The 26,782-nt window shown below is 37.9% G+C and overlaps 1 protein-coding gene across 1 annotated transcript in view; it reads left to right on the top strand.

Annotated features, from left to right (window-relative positions):
- pmfbp1 (polyamine modulated factor 1 binding protein 1) overlaps positions 1-25,909 on the top strand; it is an 89,577-nt gene extending 63,668 nt beyond the window's left edge. Inside the window, exons 12-25 of the mRNA XM_016475642.1 lie at positions 926-1,048; positions 2,280-2,364; positions 2,435-2,580; positions 2,661-2,907; positions 4,586-4,775; positions 10,254-10,386; positions 10,747-10,908; positions 11,476-11,643; positions 11,732-11,899; positions 15,420-15,575; positions 15,650-15,822; positions 17,301-17,375; positions 17,546-17,639; positions 25,829-25,909. Coding sequence (XP_016331128.1) covers positions 926-1,048; positions 2,280-2,364; positions 2,435-2,580; positions 2,661-2,907; positions 4,586-4,775; positions 10,254-10,386; positions 10,747-10,908; positions 11,476-11,643; positions 11,732-11,899; positions 15,420-15,575; positions 15,650-15,822; positions 17,301-17,375; positions 17,546-17,639; positions 25,829-25,831 — 1,923 coding nt within the window. The 3' untranslated portion in view covers positions 25,832-25,909. The remainder of the gene's footprint in view (positions 1-925; positions 1,049-2,279; positions 2,365-2,434; positions 2,581-2,660; positions 2,908-4,585; positions 4,776-10,253; positions 10,387-10,746; positions 10,909-11,475; positions 11,644-11,731; positions 11,900-15,419; positions 15,576-15,649; positions 15,823-17,300; positions 17,376-17,545; positions 17,640-25,828) is intronic.
- The last annotated feature ends 873 nt before the right edge of the window (positions 25,910-26,782 follow it).

Raw genomic sequence — 26,782 nt, 5'->3', positions numbered from 1 at the left:
TCATTTCTGGATGAACTTTTGCTTTAAGCACTCCATTGGGTTTTACGTTTTTTGTTTTGTTTTTTTTCTTCATGTCATTTTCATTAATTCGTTCGTTCGTTCATTCAAATTGCATTAAAATTAACTTAAGATCTTAATTTATTTTATTCAGATGTCTATATTTCATGTATTTCTTGTTTATATTGTGCTTTTGTAAGGCACTATAAATTGCCAGTATGATCTGTGCTATATAACCTTCCTTGCTTTTCCAAGCTTGTTGTTTTATGTGTTTCCCAGAACAACAGTAGCAGACAGTGTTACATAATGAAATATTATCTTCATTAAGCCCGAGCCCATTTGGAACTGTTTTATATTCAGTCTTCAGTTCTGACGGCGCTGTGCTGGACTGATTTATCTTTCTCAGAAGGAAGAACTTAACTGTCATTAGGGCCTGTTATCAGACCTTAACAGCTGAAGAGAGGAAAATAGAGACCAGATTGAAACAGAGCTGTGGTTTTATATGCTGCTTTACAGTTCAGAATAATGCCTACCCACTCTTTCTCTCTAGATTACAACTTATTTCCCTATTTTATAACTATTTTTAAGAGATATTTCCAGGGGCGTAAGAGAAATCAGAAAAGTGCGGGGCACATAATAAACTGCATCATCCTGGCTTATGAAGATTAATTAGGTGATAGATCATTTATCACCTAATTAATATTCAGTAGTCTTAACTAAAAAGCAAGTAAATCGGCACTACTAGGCTTTGAGGTTATTCAAGATATATTTTTTAGTAAATGTGTTCCCTAGGAACGAAACCAATGTCCATGGTGTTTCTAGCGGCCATATAATAACAGGAAGACAATTTTCATATTTATTGCCCCCAAGTTTGATTGTGTAAACAATCAACATCATTGTAAATCTAAAAACCTTGTGTGTTTTCAAGGCTGAAGAGCAAGAAGAGATGGCAGTGAAGACACAGGCTGATTTCTCCATCTACCGGGCCACCCACGTTCACTCCGACTCAGACTACGAATCCCAGCTGTCCCGTGTTCAGGAACTGGAGCGCGTGAGTGAAGGGCTATCAGTGTTTGTCTTGTAGTTGAAAGAAACACCACATGCTACTCTCACATCTGCATGGATCCATCACCGATCCATCATCTCTGCCTGTTACAAAAATGGGCTTTAAATGGACCTGTGTCGTACGTTACTGTATGCATTGACACCGTGCAACTCGGGGACTATTTATCAGTCATGAGCGGAGGCTTTGATTGAATCCGGAGAGGCTTCGCGCAAGTTCATGGGCACCTTTGTGACTAATTGTTTGTTATGTCAGCGTGGCAGCGAGCCATCCAGCTTTAATGGAGTGTAGTGGAGCGATCCATCAGGCTGTCGGGGAGCTCGCGCGTCAGCCGAAGTGTCAGCGTTTCGTCGCGCTCTACGCAAACGGCGGTGTGATTTAGTGCCCTCCTCGCGCCACTGCCCACCCGCTCCCCCTTCTCAGATTGATTACTCTTCTGTCCCGCTGACAGTGCCCGCCATCTTCTGGCAACCTTTTAGCAGGGTTTTATAGATGATTCGAGCACCTCGTTTGGCTATTTATACATCTGTAAGTGGCCATGAAATATAGATTTGTCTTGACACGTGTTGGCGTTGGAGCGGCGAGTCCCAGCGCCTCGTGACACCTCGTTATTTTAATGGTGCCAAACGAAGGGCCCCCAACCTTGCCTGTGTTTGCTGATTATGCCTGTACTATATTAGTTTCACATTCAGATCTCGCTAAAACCTGTTCCGTTTGCATGCAGCAGACAGAAACGCGGCGTCGAGAGCCATGACACGCCGGTTCACCTGTCAAAGCCGTGACGTGCGAGTGCAACCCGGTTCCCAGGGTAATTAAGAGATGGCACCCACACGTAGAGCATCCCAGAGACTTAATTGAATGGTTAGCGCGTCAAAAGCACAGGCTGCCAGATTGGAGGCGACACCTGTCAGGGACAAACCGGGTATTTGCCTTGCATCGAAACCTCAGCAGGTGTATATGTACATGCCGCAGTGGGGATTCTAAATGAAGGCCATACGGGAGAGGAATGGAGTCAAAGAGGCGAGCGGAAGCAGCGGGTGTAGCGATAGCCTTAGGGATGGAGACAGCTCAGGGAAGAGGGGGAATTCTTATCCGCCTTAGGTCGGCCCCTCCAGCGCCCCGGGCATCAACACGACTCCCCCAAGGCACAGTCACAGAAGTTTGACAGCTGTGTGACGACTTTGCATGTTAGTGGAGGTGTGTGTGTGTTTGTCCTTAGGCGCTGGAGCGCTGTGGTCAGAGCGCCCAGGAGTTGCGGGTCTGCCAGCTGGAGTTGGCGCGGCACCGAGATGCCAGTACAGCAGGTGAGTGAACTCGCAGCTCACTTTCTGACTCGATTCTCACACTGATTCCAATCAGCCGTGTGTTTTGCAGAGGTGCAGCGGCTGCAGGAGCAGGTGAGGAAGCTCCAGGCGGATGCAGCGGATGAGGGCCGAAGACGAGCACACATTGATTCTCTGGAAAAGAAGGTAGCCAGTCTAGAAGGAGAGCTACAGGCAGCTCAAAGGCAGTGTGACCACGTAAACAAGTACACACACTGTATGTGTACAGAGCAGATTCGTTTTGCCTGTGGCGGATTCTCACAGTCGCCCTCTCTCAGGCTATCCAGAAGAGAGATGCCCTACTGAGACAGTCCGAGGCTGATCTTCTGCAGGCACAGGAGAAGATCCGAAGCAAGGCAGCGGAGGCAGAGAGGCAGGCCATCTCTGCTCGAGGGCTGGAGGCTGATCTGCAGAGAGCCAAGAAAGAGAAAAGGCAGAGGGAGAAAGAGTGCGCCTCACTCAAAACACAGATGCTTCAGCTCAGAGAACAACTGAAGGAGGCTCACGCCACCTGCAGAGACACGGGTAACACAGACCAGAACACCTGTAGAACTTTCATGGTGGATAGCCATGCTGTGAATAATTATAAAGAAATTAGAAAAAACTCTTAGATTATTGGATGAAACTGCAGATGGCCCCAAGAAGTATTTGGACACCTAAGCCAAACTCTGTACTGGGTAGGTTACTTAGAAATTGTAGTCAGTTAATGATAACAAATTACATGACAAAAATTGTAGTTATTAATGTGATCTATTACACGAGACATTTTAAGTAATATAATCGGACCACTTTTTGTTTACTTTTAGATTACTTTTGACCTAACTTGTTTTATCACATTCATTTGAATATTGATATTAAATTACAAAGTCGAAGAAATTATATCCAATTTTTTGTTATCAACAACATGAAGTGCATTAAACATTTAGTCAAGGTTTCATAATTCATAATTTTATGAAAATCTAAGAATTAATTACATCACAAAAATGTACAATTAAAATAAATAAATAAAAACAAATTAAAATAAAATGCACACAAAACAGGATTAAATGTTTTATTTGCTTACCTGCATATTACAGTATGTAACCGTTAACCAACATCAGACGGATCCATTAACAATCAAATCTAGAAGCCTTTCTGAACAGATATAATTGAAAAGCTTTTTTTAGAAAAGAAAACTTAAAATATAAACAAAGGGATAATCAATCAATTAAGAATAACTCACTGCCATTGTGTAAATAATATATAATCATGGTATCGATAGAAATGGAACTGTAGTCTGATTATGAGTATTTTAAAATGTATTACACACTAAACTACACCTGTGCTTGCTCTGATAGGACATATTCATTACAAACAATCTTGGGGCCAGCTGATTAAAAGTCTTTGTTAAAATGGCTCAAAAAATTTGAGCAATTTTGGTTCAGAGAAAGCTTGTTTCTTCAGTTTACCATCAAATATGGTTAACGGAAGCTCAGATGTGCTTGCTTGACCCATGAGAACAAACCATGGAAATTCATGCTGGTCTAATTTGGTCATTTTCAGCAAGGCAGTAATTTTCTCTTGATTTCGCAAAAGAAAAGCAATTGCATTTAAATCTGTGTGATAGAGTGTGTGGGTTTGTCAGAATATGTGTGTGCACCTGTTTGGGTTCTTCAGCAGTCTGAGTCTCCGGTCTGAAATGAAACAGCCCATCAATTCAGAGCCTCAAGCCATCAGATACATGCACATCTTCACACACTGTGGGAATGATGCTCATTAGAAACAATATCCTCAACGTAGATGAAGACAGGCAGATGTGGCCATGGTATACCCTAAAAAGGGATTAGCATGTTATTTTATATGGTCTACAACATATAATGACTTGGACTTAATGAAGGTTTGCACACATACACGTGTGTGTGTGTGTGTGTGTGTGTGTGTATATAGATGTATGTATATGTGTGTATGTGTATGTATATATATATATATATATATATACATACACATACACACATATACATACATCTATATACACACACACACACACACTGTGTGTGTACATGTACATGTGTGAGTGTGTGTGTGCATATATATATATATATATATACACACAAATACCCCAAACATTTGATCGGTAGAGCATATATTGTTAATCATATCCAAAACTCTGACACTTTTGAAGTGAAATCACAGATATTATGTTTTATATGTGTGTATGTTTCAGCCCAAGAGCTGATGCGGCAGCAGGAGAAAGTGCAGCTGTTGGAGAGAGGTCAGCGTCTGGCTCAGGAGCAGCTCTCAGAGCGTGTGACGGAGGTGGTGCAGGCAGAGAAAGCCCAGAGGAGACTCCAGGCAGAGCTCAAGAGAATAACAGAGAGTCTGGAAAGCACCCAACTGGAGCTCCAGGACTCACGGTAAACCCAAAACCAGGGAGTCAGCATGGTCCAGTTAGCCCCTGCTGGTAGATTCCACAACTACACAATTATATGGAAAAAATGGATGGCCATTCAAAAGTAACCATGTGTTCTGACGATACTGTTTGCAGCAAAATACAATCATAGCAGTATTTTATTATAATTGACGTCACAGCTCAACACATAATTTCCCTGTGAAATCAAAGTGATTAGTCACATGGAAATTGCAACTCAAATTATTGTCTCAAAAATGCTTAAGTGTCCAGAATTAAACACCTGTGAGCAAAAATGGCAGCGTGCATGTTGCTTACTTTCTCAGCATTCACTGTTTTCCAGTGTGCTTGAATGCAGTTTGAGTGATTAGTTGGACAGCATAGTACAGCAGACAGCTTTCCAAACTCAGTTCCTCAGGATGACACTCTCATATCACACTCATATTAAGGCTGCTAGTGAAGCTATGAGCCGATTAATCCAAATTTCTCAGCTTTATACTGCCTTCAGGTCATGTCTGAATGATCATATTTACCAGATGAGCTCACATGAACGCCACCACAATGCCAGTATTACCAGTGGGAAAGTCTGGATTTTCCTTGAGCCCTGACTTTCTGAGTTTGGGGTAGGTCTATTGTAGGCATATTTCAGGTTAAATACAGCTTAAGCTCTATGGATGGCAGCTGTCGATTACTGCAGAAAATAATTTAGTAATTTAAAATGAAGGTAATAATTTAAAAATACATTTCCCATGATGACAGCAGAATGATAATAGAGTGCACCGGTCGGGTTCCGAAAGTAAAAATATTCTATTCATTTTCTCCATAGAGGAATTGATTTTTAACACTAACTTAGAAACCTTTACAGACAGACCTACTGTGAGCTACTGTGTTGTTAATCATCGGTGCATATTATTTCAAATTATTTTTTGAATAGTCAGGTTTAACAGTAAGATTACTGGTGAGAAGCTACATTACTCATTGTTTTTTCGGTCTCTTCATTTTAAGGTCCAATTCTTGCCATTAACAAACCATTTACTACGACTTTTGCCTCAATAAACTCCTAATTTGCTGCTTATTAATAGTAAGGTTGTTGTTAAGGTATTGGGTAGAATTAGGGATGTAGAATGCGGTCATCCAGAATATGTGCTTTATAAGTATTAATAAACAGACAATATGTTAATAATAGGCGTGCTAATAAGCAACTAGTTAAGAGTTTTAATTGGTCCCTATACTAAAGTGTTACCCGAAATTTCTGCCAATCAGAGAATGATGATAAGCAAATTGTGCCTAAGAACTCTTTAGCGACCCTCTTCTCCCATGATGCACTGACAGTCACCAATAACATAATCTAGTTAGTCTCACTTCATGCAATTACTTTGAATGAAAGCTATTTGATCGCGTAAAGGTGTAAATGCCCTTCAAAATGCATTCAGTTGCATTGCCCTTCAAAATGCATTGCAAACTGGGCATGAAAAAAATGCTCAGTTTGCAATGCGATGGCACAAATCATCCCAGATGCAACTGTATGAATGCTTTGGTTGTTGAAGCCACATATGTGAATTCTACTCTTCCCAAAACTGAAAAAAGTCATATATCTAAATTTTACTCATTCCAAAATGGCAACAAAAATGAAGGTGTGAAAGAGTGTTATACCAGCTTCTGGTAACCAGATAGCACAACCGCAGCACCAGATATGAGCTTCTTTCTTTAGAAAGCACATGCAAATGAAACTCAACAGTCAGCATCACATCTTAAAGTTAAACACACAGTCGTCTTTATTAAAAGTGGTAAATGCTAAATTCTCTCACCAGTGCTGATGATGTTCTTTCAACTGTTGCAGCCTTTGATTTTGAAATGATCTAAAATGCAGCACATATCTTTTGATTTTGGTGACGTGAACACTGTTGAATTTGCATCAGATCAGATTTATATCAGTGCTGTCAAACGATTGATTGCGATTAATCGCATCCAAAATAAAAGTTTTTGTTTACGTAATATATGTGTGTGTGCTGTGTATATTTATTATGTATATATAAATACACACACATGCACATATATATTTAAGAGAAATATGTTGTTTATATATTAAATATACTTATATATAATATAAATAATATGAATATAAATGTATACATGTAAATATTTTCAAAATATATACTGTATATGCGTGTATTTATATATACACACACACATATTATGTAAACAAAAACTTTTATTTTGGATGCGATTAATCGCGATTAATCATTTGACGGCACTAATTTTTTATTTTATTTTGCGGAGACACATTTACTGCATGTGGCCAAGTGTAAATGAAACAGTTTTATCAAACCAGATAGGTATCTGATTAATAAAAAAACCCATGAAGTGACTGTGTGTGTAAATGGGCACCATTATGTTCCAAACAACACACAGTCATAATTACATAATTATACTATGAACCCATAATTATGAGCTTCCCAGGAGGACTTGCATGCAGCATCAGCTAGGGAGAGAGAGAATGGGATTGGGACTCAAACCAGGTTCCCAATGAGCCAACAGCTCTTACATAACGTGTCCTGAGCATGTGCACAGTCCACTGCGCCGAGTTTTATTAAGCGAAGCTGCAATTCTCAGGACAGCTCAGAGTGTGTTTTTGCCTTCATGACCCTTGGCGTGCTGCTTTTACCTCTTGCTCTCTCCTCCTATGAGAAAGTGTTCTGCTCAATGGAGGAATCACCGTGGGTCTGGATCCATGTGTGAAACAGATGTTTAACTGGCTGGAAGAGGACGAGAGAGCGCATCTTAACTATCACCTTGCCAAAGGTCTCTTGTTCAGTCAGCCATCCACTGGTGCTCAGCACAACTTCCCATCTGCCAATACGCATTACAGAGGATTTAGTAATTAAGTGGTAAGTTGAGGACTAAATTGGGTGTTTGTGGGCCACAGATCTACCCCGAGGTCCCTGCAGCCATGCAGATAGAGGATTCTAATTGCTAGGGATATTGATCATTCCTGGCGAGGGTGTGCTGGGGGATTTCGCGAGCGATCGATTAGCTGTTACCGTGGCCGCTTCGCCAATAGCAGAGAAAGAGGTAAGAGAGACGCGTGGGGCTTTTCGCAGGATCTCCCCACGCTCTTCACCTCCTGAAAAAGTGACACGTCACCTAGTCAACCGCCCACTTCGGTGCCCAGACACCCTCTTTTGTCCTTGACTTGTTTGGGTTGCATCTGAAGGCCGAGAAGGTTTGGGTTGGTCAATAACTCTCACTTCTGCTGCGTTAAGCTTTTCTCTTGCCTTTCCAGTTTTTTTGCGAGTGATTTGAGACGCTGTGGTGGGTCTGATTTGTTGTAGTTGGGTGTGATTTCTTGATCCATGCTGAAACGGTGCATGAGCTCATCGCCGCCCTGCTCTCGTAATTAGTTTCGGCCACGCTCATTAAATATTCACGCTTGCCTTCTCTAATTAAATCTAACCTCTCGCTCATGCTTACCGTTCCTGCATGTTATCATGCCTCAATTAAGATGCGTTCTGGTCTGTCTGACTGACTATAGTCGAGTTGGAGAGAGATGTTCTGGAAGTGTCCCATTCTCTCATGCCTGATACACAATTTGCTCTGTAAATAAAAATCCCACACTCCATGCCGTGCTAAAAAAAGACCAGCTTAAACCAGATTTGGCCTCAGATGGTCCAGAGTCTGTTCACTGACCATCTAATGCGTATTGCACATAAGAATTGTTGGCATGCTTGAATTGTTATGGAAATAATATACTGTGAGTCCTCCTAAAAAATAAAATTTGCTGAAAATGTACTCACCCTATGGTAGATGAGTTTATTTCCTTATCAAAACAGATTTGGTGAAGTTCAGCATTGCATCACTTGCTCACCAATGGATCCTCTGCTGTGAATGGGCACCGTCAGAATAAGAGCCAAACAGCTGATAAAAACATCTCAATAATCCATGTGACTCCAGTCAATCAGTGAATGTCTTGTGAAGTGAAAAGCTGCGTGTTTGTAACAAACAAATCCATCAATAAGGCAATTTAACTTGGAACTGTCGCTTCTGGGTAAAATACAAGTCCATAATCATTAATAATGCTTCCTCCATTTTGACGGCACCCATTCACTGCAGAGGATCCTTTGTTGAGCAAGTGATGTAATGCTAAATTTCTCCAAATCTCTTTTGATGGAGAAATAAACTCATCTACATCTTGGATGGGCTGAGGTGAGTAAATTTTCAGCAGATTTTTATTTTTGGTTGAAATACAGAGTTCTGGCATGAAACTCTAGATGGCGCAGTCCGATAGGTCTAACTCAATCTGACCTAATGACATCATTATCACATGGCACAGCTGATTGGTTCTCTCCTGTATCGGTAGCCAATGAGCTCGCTGCTCAACATTCAAATAAATGACTAGTGCTTGCTGTAGCAGTTGCAGCTTGCTAAACCCTTCACCTTCCCCAGCTCCACCTGTATAGATCTGCTACGAGGTGATTCATGTACGCTATATGGGGGTTATTTCATGTATGTTATATTTGCAGCAGCAATATTTCTTACATGCACACAGCAGCATGTTGTGGATGTAGCAAGTCTCGGTACTTGCTCTGCCGCAGCAGCAGCGTAGCAGATCTGTTGTGATACAGATACATAATCGATACAGATCTGAAATATGTTTAAAGTGTAGTGCTGAATGTACTGGCTAACTGGCTGTAATTTCTATTGAAAAATTTGTATTTAAATATATTTGTAAGTACATATTTGTAATGATGAAGTTACAGTTTATTACGTTTAAAATCTATTAATCTTAAATGTAATACTGAATACCACACTGCAATTAAAATATATCAATAATAATCAAGTACTTTACATTTGCTTTAGTATGTTAGTTAACACATTAAAATAAGTGTACTTCTTTAAAGTATGACAAAGGACAGACTCTTACGCTGAAAACTGGCAGTTCTTGGCAAGAATAAAACAGCAAAGTGTACCAGACTTTATACTGGCTACAAAGGTCTAAGCTCAATGGAATAGTTCACCCAGAAATGAAAATTCTGTCATTATTTACTCACCCTCATGTCGTTCCAAACCCGTAAGACTTTCATTCATCTTTAAAACAAAAATGTAGATATAATGACACCTGATATATCTGTCCCTCCATTGAAAATCCATTCCACCCACACTTCAAAAAGATGAATGAAAGTCTTACTGTATGTGTTTGGAACAACTTAATGTTAGTAAATGATGACAGAATTTTAATCTTTGGGTGAACTAACCTTTTTAAACTATTATGAATTCCAGTATGGTTTTTGCTGGTTAGTTGCTGGTTTGGTATGCCCGTAGATCATCCCTGGTGGCCCCCATGGAAAAAAAAACAAAACAACCTAAAGTGGTGACCAGCATATTTCCAGCAGGATGTGGTGATTTGATACTTTGAAACTCATATTAAGTTGTCCGGACTGGTGGAGGATGGAGTTTGGTAAAATAGGGCTCATGTTGTCCTCTTCAGGGGGATGCTGGAGCGTGTGAAGACAGAGGCCAGCAGCAGCAGACAGGAAGCCCTGAGACTCCAGCAGGATAAACAGCAGATCCAGGAAGAACTGGACATCAGCAGAGAGACCATCTCAGCCCTGCAGACTAAGGTGAGAGCCACTTCACACTCATCCTGCTCATATTCAGAGCTTTAAACGGCAGCATTATTAAACAAAAGTGCTTCACAAAGCCCCCTGCAAGGTCATGATCCACTGTATTGATCTGTATTGATTACTGTGTGCCTGAGGAACCACGCATGCTTGCATGCATTCTCGTGTGTGTCTGTGGTTTTGTGGAAAGAGCATAAGCTCCACATGTTTGTGTAAACCTGATGCTCATGATATCCAGCATGATTTGAGAATAATCCATCTTGTGGAGGAAAGAACATCTGACTGTCTGTACAGTGTTCTTATGAACAATGTCATGCCTTTGCTAATTTGATTAATTTAATCTGTCTATCTGCGTTGTAGATGTGTGAACAGGAGAAGCTTCTAAACACACATCAGGAGCGTGTTTCTGAGCTGCAGCTCACCATCCACAGACTGCAGGAAGAGGAAGTGAACAGCCAGACGCAGCTGTGCAGGAGAGAACTGGAGATCAGAGATGAACAAGTGCAGAAGCACTACCAAGAGGTATTATGGGAACACCACATATTAATAATCCAGCCTAATCTACAGGTGCTATAACCCATCCGAAGCTTGTCATTAGCTAGTACAAAGAAGTTTAAGTAATTAATCATTGAACTATGAGTTAGTAGGATCAAAGTTGGCCATATCGGTTAACCTGGACAGAGCACCTTGTATCAGCTGGTGGTGACCTGGTTGAGTTAGTTAACCATATTGTAGTAGATAACTTGAACTGGTTAACCAGTATGGTCTTAAAGGAATATTTAAAAAATTATGTCTCGTGATATTTTATGGTGGTGTGCACTACATTAAAAGTTGAGGGCCGGTAAGATTTTTTTTTTTTTTTTCATGTTTTTAAAATCATGTTTTTAAAAGTCTCTTATGCTCACTACGGCTGCATTTATTTAAATAAAAATACTGTTAATAGAAATAGTGTAAAGTAATGTTACTATTCAAAATAATTGTTTTCTATTGTAATAATATTTTCAAAAAAAAATAAAAAAATCTTACTGACCCCAAATTTTGAACAGCAGTGTAAGATAAATGTTGCATTTCTTGCTGCTCTTTTCTCAGATGAGCACTCTGCAGGCTACGGTGTCCAAGCTGAAGCTGGATCTGGAGCAGGAGCGGGAGCGGTGGCAGCAGGGGATACGAGAGGCAGCCAAGGCCGATCAGAGAGGGAGAGAGCTGAGACTGGAGCTCAGCACAGCACAGGCCTCTCATAAAGAGTATATGGAGCTGGTACGCTCACTTCCACTAACACACAGACACAATGTGAGCCATGCCAACACACTGGAGACAGATATCACCAGTTAGCTGTGTGTTCTAGCTGGCTGAGTACAGTCGAGAGGTGACGGCCCAGAGGAGTGAGCAGGCCCGTCTGCAGCAGTGCCTGATCCAGCTGACAGAGGAGAGGGAGACTCAGGAGGAGCGAGTCAGACAGATGAGCGCAGATCTACAGAGAGCGCACAGTGAGAGCAGGTGCTCTCAGGAGGAGGTAAGACTGATGCATGTGCATATTGAGATTCATTGTTCAGCCTATATTTGTTACCATTTACATTTTTGCATTTGGCAAGATGATTTTATCCAAAGCAACTTACATTTCATTCAAGATATACTTTTTATTATTAGTTCATGCATTCCCTGGGTAATCGAACCCTTGATCTTGGCGTCAGTTGTCCCATGCTGTACTATTTATGTATTCGGTAACATCAGCTAGAGGAACATCAGCCACTAGATTAATTGCAGCTTTGTAGATGTATATGTATGGTCTTAATTCAGTACGAAATTGAATATGCAAAATTCCTCATAAATGCAATATGTAAAGTAGCAACATACTTCTTTATTTCAACTTACATTTTCATACCCATACGTGCAACATTTGGTGCAAAATTATTCAAATGAATGTAATTAGCATTTTGTGTTTCCCATACTTAGTTTCATTTCATTAAAAGTAAAATGCATTATTATTTCCAGAATTAAAATGGAAACATATTCAAGGATATTTAATTTTTTAATTCAATTAGTAAAAAGGAAATTTACATGTTTTTTTTCTTAAAGGGGTCATAGGATGCTACATGCACTTTTACAAGTTGTTTGAACTGAAATGCGTGTTGGCAGTGTGTGTACACAACCACCCTATAATGATAAAAATCCACCCAGTGTTTTTTTTTTTAATCTGGTTAAATGTTTTCCCCTTTCTCAACTCAAGCTGATCTCAGATGCCTGTCTGTGTGACGTCACACAGACTCTGAAAAGAACAAACTATGTTATAGACTTTTCATTAAGACCCTAAAGAATCATATCAACTTGTGGAAAATGGGCATCCTATGACCCCTTTAAATGCATTTAGACTCACAATTAGGTCATCTGAAATTAATTTTATTTTTTATTTTTTCCTTATTTTTCATGTTTTTTCAGCAGAACCTTTTTCTGTTTCAATGCAAATAAATGCCTAAATAAAATCGGTTCCTCCTATAAAGTGATTGTGTCTTGGATTAAACCGTTAAATTCATATGGATTACTTTTACAATGTCTTTATGAGCTTTACTGGTTACATGGACTTTCAATGGAGGGACAGGAATCTCTCAGATTTCATTAAAAATTTCTTAATTTGTGTTTAAGATATATTAAGATTAACCCAAGTCTTATAGGTTTGGAGTGACATGAGGGTGAGTAAATGATGACAGAATTTTGAGTTTTTGGTAAAGTACCTCCTAAAATCACACAGAAATTGTTGACTAATACTAATGCTATTGAAGCCACAAACCCAAACCTACACCTAAAATCTGATTGGTTGATAGAAATGTTCCAGAACCAATAGTGATGTCCATAAGGAAGGGAGTTCTCTGCCTTTGGCAAACCCCTCAGTGACACTTTGTCCTGAAGTATCTAAAATATGTGCAAAACTGCAGTGCTTGCGCAGACAGTAGGGCCAGTGTAGTTTTTTAAACCATTCACTCATTCTTTAAGTGCTGTCAGTGTTGTAGGGTAACTCTAATTGGTTTTGGATAACCATCCTCATCATTTTATAGTCGGCAAACTCTACAGGATAACAATAAAACTGAAAAATAAAAAATAAAGTGTCTCCACTGTCCAGGGCCTAATGTATACATACACACACTCACACATACACCCCGGTCGGACTGCAGAAATAATGATTATGCACGTGTGTTGTGCATCGGTTGTCTGTTTTCAGCTCTGGCTTTTAAAAATAATTGCTATTGGTGCTGCAGCCGTATCAGAGGAAGGCCAGTAATGATTCTCGCCAGTCGTGTGGAACGCGGCATGTGGGGAAGCGGGGGGAGACAGACGCGAGAATAAAGGCGGCTATCATTTCTGTGTGTGTGTGTTTGTCTGCCTGGCACATAATTATGGTTGCATAAGGTTGTGTATTCATATGGTGTGTGTGTGTGTGTGTGTGTGTGTGTGTGCGAGGTGCTATGATTACATCGAGCGTGTGTGCAAATATACTCCAGCCCCCGTCTATAAATCAGGTGTGAATTGAAGAAACTGATGAGTCGAGAATCTCATTTGAGTGTGTGTGTGGGATCACAGAGGGATTAGAGTTGGATATAAAGCTGCACAGGTGTCTGAGACTGCCTCATAACCCGCTCACACACACACACACACACACACACACACACACGCACGCTGCATTTTAATTGTCTTTCTCCTGTTCTTCACCACTTTTATTGGCTCTCCTCTACAGTGTTCGCTCTGGGTAAAGGTCACTGTGCTCCACCATCTTACTCACAGCGTTACTAGCCATGAAACTAGTCTGCCTTTTAATTTAAGCTGAATTCTCCTATGCTGAAAACCTGAAATCTCATATGAGCCCAAATTGCGTCATAAAATCATAAGAGTATAATAGTGATTTGTTCAGGGATAGAGATTTTAATGCAGGTAAAGATTAAGTCAGCACTTGTATTTTGCGTCCTTTGCAGAGGAATATTGTTAGCATATTATATATATATATATATACTGTATATAGAATTTTATCTCAGCTTGTAACATTTCTCATTTCCATTTAGTTTACTTTAAGATTTAATTTAGCTTAAAGGGGTAGTTCACCCAAAAATGAGAATGCTGTCATTAATTACTCACCCTCATGTCATTCCAAACTCATAAGAAACTTCGCTCATCTTCGAACAGAAAATAAGATATTTTTGATGTAATCCGAGAGCTTTGACCCTTTCTGAATGTTCATTTTTGGTTGAACTATCCCAGAACTATACCAAAACTAAATATACTAAAAACTAAAACATGATAAATAACTATATAGACATACTTTTAAAAACGAAACTCATTAAAATGACAAAAACACAACAAAATTACTAATATGTTTACTAAAATTAAAATGAAAATGGAAAATATCAAATTTCTCATTCGAAATATTAACAAAAACTATAATAGTATATCAGTAATACTTAACACTGATACACACAAAAGTTTGGGGTCAGTAGGATATTTACATTCGAAAATACAAAAAAAAAATCATTAAAATTGAAAATATCTGTTTATTTGAATATATTTTCAAATGTAATTTTAATAATACCTGTGATGTCAAAGCTGAATTTTCAACATCATTACTCCAGTCTTCAGTGTCACATGGTCCTTCAGAAATCATTCTAATTACTGATTTGCTGCTCAAGAAACATTTTATTATCATACTGAAAATGGTTGTGCTGCTTAATATTTTTGTGGAAAACATAATACATATATTTAGGATTCTTTGATTTTTTTTTTATTACATACATTATAAATGTCTTTACTGTCACATTTTACCAATTTAATTTATCAATGCTTAATAGTTTCTTCAGACAAACCAGTCAATTCAAAGGTAAAAAGCTTATTACAGGCAGTCTTGCCCCAAAATCAGGTCAACTAACTAGGAAGTGACCATAGTAAAAGCTATTGTGTAGTTATAGTATATCTGCACATTAGGCATTATTTGAGATTTTAACATCAAAATTACACACTTGGCCTTTAATTAGGACTGATTTCTGTCTCTTCAGGCCCGGGCGTGTGAGGGCCGACTGGCGGAGCTGCACACCCAGCTGACATGCTCACAGCAGCAGATGACGGCCCTGCAGGCCAGAGACGAGGAAGTGCTCATGCTGAAGATGGAGATGGCCTCTCTCAGAGACAACTACACTGCTCAAGTAGCTCAGGTCAGCCACAGTATCCCAACCTCATTTCTATTATTCTGCTGTGTTTCTGTGTTCATTTGTGTCTTCCTGTGCAGGTTGAGGCTTTGCTCTCACAGATGGACGCTGTCAATCAGAAGTACAGCGCAGCTGTGTGTGAGGCCGATGTTCTGCGGCAGTGTTTAGGAGACGCACGGAGTGACAGCTCTCGACTTCACAGGGAAAGCGAGCTAGTCGTGACCAATGTGAACCAGTGGGTGAAGGAGCAAAAGTAAGAATCTTGTCTTCTGCATTCAACCAAAATTATCTTTTTGAGAAGTAATCATTCAGTAGCATGAAATTACATTCAGTACCATGAAATTACAGTGCCACAGTACTTTTTTGTAAGTGTAAAAAGCTTAAAACACTGCTGTTGGAATACTTGATTCTGGTTGGTCGATTACTGCATTCTGCAGACAAATGTTTTTTGTATAATGACAACTACATTGTATAATTGATCATGACAGGCAATACCGTTATTCTTAAAACTAAAACTATTAAAAATCATTTTTTTGGCAATTGAAATAAATCTTAAATAAAATATGTTATAATGGTTAAATATTACATATGCATAATTGTTAAATATTAAATATGTTAAATATTAGATAAAAAAATTATTTAAATAAAAAAAAATATATATATATATGAAAATTAGTAATGTTGCCTTGGCAACTAACGGAAATAAATGTTTATGTTGATGTACTAAAATTACTAAAACTGAAAATAAAAATAAAGCTTGATAGAAATATTCACAAAATTGCATAAAATGATTAAAACGTCACTATAATTAAAATGAAAATTAAACATATAAAGTATAAAATAAACCTGAATTCAAAATATTAATAAACTCTATAATAGTATATAAATAATACTAAAATAACACTGGTCCCAGGCAACTGATTTCTTCTATATACTGACAAATATTATTTACTTTGAATATTTTTGTTTAGAAATTGCTAGTAAATTTCACAAAAAAAAAAAAGCAAAGAAATGGCAAGTAACACGTTGAAATAAATTGAAAGTAGAAAGAATTTAGTATTTTTGTTTGTTTGTTTGTTTGTTTGTTTTGTAAAGCATACTCCAAAAATTGTTCAACAAATTTTTTTTATAGTGTAGCTTTGCTAGTTTAATGTGTTTTGTATCACTCCATCTCTTCTATCATAACAAAATAAAAATGTCAACTCAAATCAATACTTCATGTCTATTTATGTGTTTATATTTTGTATTTTATAAGTAACTATGTAATTAACAGTCGGTCATCATTGCCAAATAAACACCTTCATACACTTTAAAAAAATTATTTTGAAATATTGAATACATTTGAATAAATTAAATATTATAGGGAGTACCTATATTTTGTAATTTTTTTGTAATTTGTTATGAGATTTACAAGTAATTTATGAGTGAAAACATTTTTTTTTTTTTTTTGCAATAATGACCGTCTGGCTGAGTGTTTTCCCTTACGTAACATAAAATGTGAGTTTTTACTGCATTATATGTCACAGATCGTATCCCATGTTGCACTGCATAGTTCCTGCTGGAACCAGTATATAGATTTACAAAGTCTAATGGTGCATCAGAACTTTTGCATCCACAGAGAGGCAGTGTTATAATGGCTGTATCATTATCATTCAGCATCATGGTTCATTGTGACAGCAGCTCGCAGCTTCCTCACTGCAGCCCATTATCTCTGCCCCTGCTCCACTCCAGGCACACTAATGAGAAACTGGCACTCAAGATCAAAGACCAGAGCAGGAAGATCATCCACCTGACAGCTGAGAGAGAGTAAGCCCCGCTCACCCTGTCCAAAGCTGTTTCCGCTCCTCTCAGCTGGAGTGTGTACAAACATGGATTTTAGGTCCAAGTAGCAGGGAATGTGCATGCAAAGATACGGTGAGAGGGTACACTTATGTGAAATGGGATTAGGCTGTAATGTTTGTCCTGTCTTCATGCAGTCACCTTCAGGAGAATGTGAAGGGTTTACAGGGGGAAATCAGGAGGCTGAAAGCAGAGCTGGATAGAGAGAGAATGGAAGCAGAGCGACTGAAGGTAACACACACTCCAGCGCAAAGCCTCTAACACACTCCAGATGGTTTTATCAGTATCAATTTTTAAGTTGAAGTCAACATGAAACCAAAGTCTTACTACCGTATTGTGACATATTTCAGAGTGAAACGGCTATTGAGTAAGAAAAAAATGTTGGGCGGCACTTAATCAGTTACTGACTGGACTGTGAAAGCTGGTCATTGCATACAGAAATGGAGGCAGATCTGAATGCGACTGGCTTAACTGCAGACTTGCATAGACACTGAGTTAGTCACATCACGGGAAGAGCAAGTTACAACATTATGATTAAAGATTTTAAAAAGTACCAATCAACAATCAACCAATCAATAATACACTACCATTCAAAAGTTTGGAGGCAGTACAATTGATTTATTTAGTTTAAATTTTTATTCAATTATATGTTTTTAAGAAATTAGGGGCACATTAAACAATGATCAAAAGCGACAGTTGTTAATGTTCCAAAAGGTTTCCAAATAAATGCTGTTCTTTTAATTCATCAAAGAATCCTAAAAAGAATGTGACACTGAAGACTGGAGTGATGAGGCTGAAAATTCAGCTCGGACATCACAGAAATAAATGACGTTTTAAAATATATTAAAAAGAAAATTGTTATTTTAAATTGTAATAATTTTTCACAGTATTACTATTTCAGTTTTTTTATCAAATGAATGCAGCCTTGAAGAGCACAAGAGACTTTAAAAGCATTCAAAAATATTACCCTAAATATATATAAAATAAATTCTCAGCTCAATTTGCTCGCAATAAGTACAGTTAAGTTAAGAAAATACATTTTGATTTCATGTTGGCTTTAAATTTTATATATATATATATATATATATATATACATATATATACATATATATATATATATATATATGTGTGTATATATGTATATATATATATATGTATATATGTATATATATATATATTAGATTTTAGATTGCCTTTGATCCTGTAATTGGTCACCATTTTAGTCACATTTTTTGCATTTTAATTTTACATGGTCCTGCTGTGTGTTTTGTCTGACGAATATGAAAGTACAAATAATCCATGTAGCCCTCCAGTGATCTGCATGCATAATAGTTATACTTATAACAAAATACTGTTCCAAATCCTTGCCGATTGAGAGAATGATCAATTCTACCCTGTAGAATGTGTATTTCTCTTTATTTGTGTATTCTTGGTAATATATTTTGATAAGATTCTTATCTTATTTGTAACAATCAACTAAACTCAACTCACAAGTTACAATCGTCATTGAGTGAATATTAACATTCACCTCTGTGGCAAACAGGCCATACCTCTAATCTTCCGTATAAACCGGTATTATATGCAGGTTTTGCCTCAAATCACCTGTCCAGTTTGATTTTTCTTCTTCTCCTCTTATAATTCCTGAATGACCCGTGTTGGCCATTTCCTATTACACCTCTCCCTGTCTTATTATTCTTTCTCTCTTCCTCTATTCTCTGTTATCCCGTACTCATGCATAACATCAGCGAGACCTTCTTTGTTGTGATTAGGTTGGTATTTCTATCAGATGCAGAGAAAAGGTGTCCTATAACCGTGTCACCATTAGCCATCTCATTCTGGAGCGCATGTCCTCTCGCTTGGAATGATCCCGCTCTGTAGGTACAGGCTTATCCTCTGTAATGTGGTCTGATCTGATTCACACTTGTGAAATTGGAAAGGAGAAGTCTAGAGATGATTGGAGAACTTTTGGCATAGTAGCGGCCGAGGGCTGGAGCTGCCGGTCTGAACCCAATCATTGGGGCGTTGTTGACCATGCTGATGAGCCCGTCCTGCAGGGGTGAACCCATTCTCCTCCCTGTTTGTTCTCAAGGTCCAGGACCTGCTCCACATGCCACCTTATTCCATTTTTGATGAAGGAGCAGCAGAGTCAGAGATCTGCTCAGGCCTGACTTTACAGAGTTAGTACTTCAGAAGTTTTATTCTCATCAAAAAAAAGTCAAAGAGCCAGTGAAGCGTCTGGTATTGTTACCACAGAAAGTCTTGACTAATTTTTGAAGAAACGGTTCACCCAAAATTAAAAAATTCTGTCATCATTTAGTTTACCAAACCTCTATGAGTTTATTTCTTTCTTGGAACACAAACAGTGAATTTTTATGATTTATTGCTGTATGTCTTTGCTGTAGCTCTCACCAAATATGGTGCCGTTAAATGTTCTTTGTCAGGTTTGATGTCTGTGACATTTGGTCATGAGAGAACCCAGCTGCATTTTGGATCAGTAGTTTGAAATGGCACCAAGTACATACAACTTGTGTAGTCCATTGGACATCTTTGGTGGACATGGACATGATGATGGTCAAAGAAATGGCTTAAATTTCGGACTGTTCCTCAAAGTTATAATGGCTACTGAAGACTTGGAATGTATTATCATACAGTATGTTTTAACAAAGGTGCTTTACTGCTAATATTAATATTTGAAAAACGTTCGTCACCTATTCAAAAACATGTGGCCCAACTAACATGCAAATATATATTCCACACACCACATGACATTAATACAGAGAATATTTTGTTTTCATTTTAATTTTAGTTTGAGTAATTTTGTTTTGTGCTTTCTTCATTTTTAGTAGTTGGTTTTTATATTTCTATTTAGCTTTTTTAAAGTATTCTTAGTACTTCAACTTCTTTTATATCAGGTCATTTTTATCCAATATATTAATATTTTCTTTTATTTCAGCATTATTACAATTAACAAAAATGCGTTGCTTAACTTTATACATCTCTGATTTCTAAGAGCTTGGCATATGTGTTTGAAACCAGATTGTTAAGAGTTTCTTTCTTTTTTTCATTGTGAACACTCTCATACATCGACTCATGAACCACTTTTAATGGTTTTATTATGGTGTTTGTTTGACATATTCATTCCCTTTGATTATATTGAAAGAAGGGGCCTGAATTTTCTTTAAAAAATAAAAAAAAACACGTTTTGTGTTTCACGGTGTTAATTTTGACAGCAAATTTTGATTTACTTTTAGTCATAGTCTTTTGACTAAAATGGCATTTAGTTTTAGTCATATTTTAGTCATCTGAATTGTTTTTAGTTATAGTCAACTAAATATCATAAGATTTTAGTCGACTAAATCTGCAGTAAATTTAGTCAGCTAAAATCTAATGGGTTTAGTTACAGTGCATTAATTAAACATTTCTCTAAAGTTTCCAAACTCATTATATAGGTTTGATATTAAGGTTTTATCATGATAGACACCGGTTTAACTGCGGTGACACACAACATGCCTTTATGTTAAAATTAAATAAAACCACTTCTCATAAAGAACAAGAACATGGTCTTCTTTTTAATGAAGCACCAATGGTTATATAAGCTAATTCTGCATTCGTTATAGCAACTTGTTTACCATATTCTTAATTCTTTCAAGCAGACATATTTATTTTCTCGTTTTTATTCGTTGACGAAAATGTCAATAGATTTACGTCATAGTTTTTGTCATTCAAAAAGAGTTTTAGTTCGTTATCCTCTTGTTGTCGTCGGTGAAAAAAGTGTCGTTGACGAAAATTATTTGTCAACGAAATTAACACTGGTGTTTCACTGAAAAAAAGTTGTACAGGTCAGTAAAAACGTGAGGGTAAGCAAATAAAGATGATTAATAATAATAATAATAATAATAATAATAATAATTATCATTTTTGGGTGAACTATTTCTTTAAGTGCGCGTGTAAATTTTTGTTGGTAGATGTGAAACCAGTAGAAAGGACAAACAACATCCACACTGCCCATTTGCTGAGTACTGATACCAAAGTAAAGCTCAGCTAATGTTCTTCTAGGACACCCCAAGTACCTTCAGGACAGAGTAAATACAAATAAATAGATAGGAGAGGAAATGGCTTGTAGGCTTGTGGTTTATTTATGACAGGCAGGGCTTCTTCTGCATGCATGAATTCACAGCTTTCATTAAGTGTCATTACTAGACAAATCTGCTGAGACCTGACATACAGCCCGATTCGAGGCAGCATGTATATGGATGGACTCTTCCAAGAAGAAGGGGCTTGATCCTTTGGATGAGTAGATTCAGCTGTTAGTAAATACAGAACAGTATGACCGCTTGATTTGTTGTGATAAATAACTTATAATAGCCTCAGTCGTTCCATCAGAAAGCGATGGTCGTGTTTATACCACTGCGGAGGAGGGCATATATGGTTGCATTTAATGGTCACGCTTTTAAAGTTTTTTTTGTTTGTTTTTTTTAACTAATGTATAGATTTTAGAAGAGAAATAAAACAGGGATGCTTTCCCCCCAAACCTTGCTATTCATTAGCAATTTCCACTTTCCAGTTGACTTCTTGCGACGTCCCCTGATTGATGGAAAGCCTGCCATATTTATTTGGATATCAGGGAATGAAATATTCATATTGTACGCTTTTCCAAGCAGAAGTTATCTGGGTGCAGCGTAAATGGTACTTGGGATTAGATTTTCACAGCAGATTGCAGTTATTAAAGAGAAAAAAAGGAGGGGGTTACAGGGAAGCTGCCATCTTCTGGGGAGGCAATCTATTTCTTTTCACGCAGACTTGGAGCGGCTGCATAGCCTCTTAATGCACTGGAGCAAAAGTGCTTTGGTCCGCAACCTTTCACGCCTTCCTCTCCCTTTTATATGATTGAATACTTAATAACTTTGACTTTGCTTTGAAAGTCTGCGCCATGGGGCCTGTTCGGTTGGCTCGTGGTGAGGCTGGCGTACCTGAGTGTTTGTCTGCTACTAACTGCCCTTATTACCGGCTGTCTGTCAGCCTCTTGCCCACAGCTCATCCGGCGTCATGTGCATCTTCTGTACGTCATCTCGCACTCTTTATCTTAATATCAGTCTGACTTTTAGGCTGTTTTCACACTTATGATGTGTTGTTTGTCTCTTATGATTAAAAGCCTATGTAGACTGTGCGACATTGTTTTTTTATGTCAGGCTGTGTAATAGTTTGGTCATAACTGACAGCGTTTACTGGGGATCAGTCGCCTCATATGCTCATTGACATGCAAAAATAAAAATGGTACTTTGCATGCTAGAAATGAAAAAAAGCTAAATTTGACGATACGTTTGCATGACAACAATTGTACTAAAAACGAAAAAGTTTTTCTTTTGCGTTTTTGAAAAGTTTCACATACAGATGACAGCATTGTCTAAAATGATTCCTGTTCACACAGATCCACAAACTGAACTACTGGATACACAACAACAACAGTCTCACATTGACAAGTGTTTGTGTGAAGGTACTTGCAGCTCTGGTTTAAAAGAGTAAAAGGCATTTTTGTAACTCATAACTTCTGGAGAGAAGTAGTGCAGACACTGGACAAACTTTTCAGTTTCCATGTGTTGTCCGATGGTCATCGCACATGCTATTATATGGAGAGTACTTTAAAAAGGCTGTGTGTTCAGCTGTGTTTGTATACGCTAAGTGCTTGTGTCAAAACTGAAGTGGTCAAAAGCTGCCCTACAATGAAAGAAATATTTTACCAGTTTGTCTCAATTGCAACAAATGTGGCCACTTTACACAAAGCTTTTGTTCAAAATCTTTGTCCAAACCTGACATCACCACTAGTCTTTTTTCACATTGTACCTTTGATTCCAAACTCCAGTGTGTTATTTAGGTATGCACTCTATTATTTAGTTTTGTAATACATTTCCTAAATGCATGTCTATCTTTTGTATTTACTTATATAATATCAACATGAATTGATGGGTTTTAGGATGGATATACATGTACATGACACATATGTCCAAAAATGTATTACACGTACATAAATGCACATACAGTAGATATTTGTTTATATATAATATTGTTCCAATTTCTAATATGTGGTGAATGCTGTGGTGTGAAACTGTCCTTAATGAAGCCCTATCTATTCCACCATAAGTACTGTGGTTGAAGGCTTTTTATTCATGTCGTCTGACTCTTTGCGCATGCTGAAAGGCTGTGAGGTCAGCTGTATGTATACGATGAACATTCGTGTCAAATCTGAAACATATTTTAGGCCTTTGATTCCAAACCCCAGTATGCTGCCGTCATCAACCGTAACTTTTCTACCATTTTTATTCACATTTTTGTCACTTTGAATTCAGCACCAAATCTTTCAACACATGAAACAGCACTTGCATTAGTAGTTCACTTCCGTTACTTGCGTACGGATTATGTTCCTACTAGTGCTGTCAAACGATTAATCGCGATTAATCGCATCCAAAATAAAAGTTTTCGTTTACATAATATATGTGTGTGTGTACTGTGTAAATGTATTATTTTTATACAGTATAAATACACACATGCATGTATACATTTCAGAAAAATGTGTTATGTTCATATATTATATATATATTTATATATAATATAAATTATATGAATTATATGAATATGTAAATACATGTAAATATTTTCAAAATATATGCTGTATGTGTGTGTATTTATATACACATAATAAATATACACAGTACACACACATATATTATGTAAACCAAAACGTTTATTTTTGGATGCGATTAATCGTTTGACAGCGCTAGTTCCTACCCACTGTGAACCACACCTGAGTTCAAATAAATTGCACCCCAGACCATCTTTTGAAGAGAACTCGGTTGCTGTTTATAAGAAAATGAACCGAACTCTGACGTCAAATGGCACCAAAAGCTGTGGTGTGAAATGAAGCGCTGTCTATTCCACCGTAAATGCTGTGGTTGTAGGCTCTTTATTCAGGCGCCGACTGTCTCTCTCTCTCCATTTCTCTCGCAGCCCTCGCCGAATGTGACCCTGCCTAATTGTGCAGCAGGTTCATTTGCTCGCCCTGCATGATGTAGTGATTGCTTATTTGTTCTCCTCAGGGCTTCTCTCGCACATTAAAATGGTTGACTCATTTCATTCAGGCTACATTTACAGAGCTTTATTTGATAAGCTCATGCCCAAGGTACCCACATCCATCTTATTCTCATGCTCAAAAATTATAATGTCTACCACTGCGGATTATTATTCATGCAACTGATTGTTTCCCCGGTTAATTATCTGTGTTTGAATAATTTTGCATGCACAAGCCTGTTTATCCTTCCGGAATTAAGCAGCGCAAAAGGTCTCGCATTAGCCATGCCGCTGAAGTCAACGACGAGCCCATTGTATATTCTAAGCTGTCTGAGGCAGACAGTGAAGAGTTCGGGGAATACGAGGAACGGTGATTTTCTCCTTAAATAAAGGGTGAAATTTGCATGCAGCCACAGAGACACGGTGCGTAAAAAGAGATACATATTTGGCTAATAAGCTGGATTTGTTTTCCACAGAGAGCATAAGGCTCGACTTAAAACCTTGATGAACTGTTCAAGAATGAGAGTGCTCATTATATTATATGTATATTCGTCGGTAGCCTTTGACCTTTCATCTTCCACGCAACAGTGGTCAGACCTTCAGTGCTCTCAGAAATCAAAAGCAGAGGTAGGAAGAAGCCAAAGCCGGTCAAGAAAGAGAAAGAGAGAGATGCAGTTAGAATAGAGTATTTATTAGGGGTGCACCGATCAGGGTTTTTGAGGCCGATCACCGATCACAGAAAGCAGTATCTGCCGATCCGATCACCGAAACCAATCTTTTTAAAGCCTTCTTTTAATAATTTATAACCATTTATAGTGATACTCCAATCAGGATTTTTAGACATTTATTCAGGGCCTGAATTTCATTTTTGAAAATGGGGGGAATTCCCCTCTTAGGTGACTCTTGTGAGAGGAGAAGCAGCTTTCACAGAAGAGTCCGCTGCTGATCCGTGGCTGTTTACCACAAACACAACATTTACCACCTCACAGACGTGAGTACCTCACCTTCAGCATTATAATTATTTCACCAGCGCCAGACAGAGACTGAGATGGTGCCGCTGCATGTCGTGCCAAACCTTTCATGGCAGCATCATCAGCTTGAGATCGTTTTTTTGAGATCTGCCTTTTTAGAGACCGCCGATCAATCATCCCAATGTGATTATCGGCCGATAGTGATCGTAGCCGATCAATCGGAGCACCCCTAGTATTTATCTGCCAATGTCATGCGCGAGAGTGCAATTATGATGGACATGTCTGGAAATAATGGTTGTTTAGTTAATTGGAGGAGCCCATTGAAGCAGTAATGACCTTGTTTATGAGGTGGCTGTAAATAAAATTGCATGTTGTTTGTTCTTACAGTGAAGAATGTGGCAGAGGAAGAAGAAAGCACTTCCTGACCACCAGCAGCGCAAGTCTGTGCCGGTCAGTGCCTGATCTACGTGGATGGCTATAGAACTGTTTTCTGCAAACAAACTCACTCTTGGATCCTTTCTTCATCACTGACTCGATGAGTTCTAGAAAAATACGATTATCAAATGATGACTGATAATGACCTTATGACATATAAATGTCCAAAATAGCCAATCAAATCAATTTGCCGACTTCTGTCCGTCAAACTCACTCAATTGTCTGTCTATCTGTCTCCTATTTAGCAAATTCCCAGCATTATGGTAAAAGGGTCTTGTTATGGTCCATGTACTTCAGATACGAGGTATGCTGAGAGGCTAGTGAATGGAGTTTTGTTTGTTACATTCCTGAAACCAGTCATTAGTCTCGAAAAAAGACTAAACTTCTGAATGATCATCCAAAAGCAAAACATCTCTATGTTTGCACAAAGGAAAGGAATAGTAGAATAGTGTGATAAATGTTTACAAAAAGGAGAATCATTATGTTCCTGGTTTGTTTGTTGAAGTTGTAAAAAATACTGGTTTACTTTGGATGTTTGTACTTGTAGTAAACGTGTTGTAGAATGTGCATGCAAAATTTATATTATGATTCTGATGTTTGACCCACAAATTTCATGGTTAAAGGCAGGTGCACAGACCCAAAATAGTTCATGCATATGATTTTTTGATTGTTTTGTTGTTAATGCCATGCCCTACTGTTTGAGCTTCAGAAAAGCACACGCACACAAAATCAAACTTTAAAATTTAAATAATAGCTGTTTATAATGTTCACATTTTGTGAAAAACAGATGTTTTTAAAATAGTTGTTAAAAACAGTTTTAAAAATCATATGATCTCCAGTTTACTTTTTTTGTAATGTGTAAAAAATAATAATGTTAAAGGTTTACTGTTTTTCCCTTATTTTTTT

This window comes from Sinocyclocheilus anshuiensis, unplaced genomic scaffold (assembly GCF_001515605.1).
Source record: "Sinocyclocheilus anshuiensis isolate Anshui unplaced genomic scaffold, SAMN03320099.WGS_v1.1 scaffold256, whole genome shotgun sequence".
In the NCBI taxonomy this organism is placed as follows: Eukaryota; Metazoa; Chordata; class Actinopteri; order Cypriniformes; family Cyprinidae; genus Sinocyclocheilus; species Sinocyclocheilus anshuiensis.
Note: the sequence above shows the minus strand (reverse complement) of the source record. Positions and strands in the feature narration are given on the sequence as shown.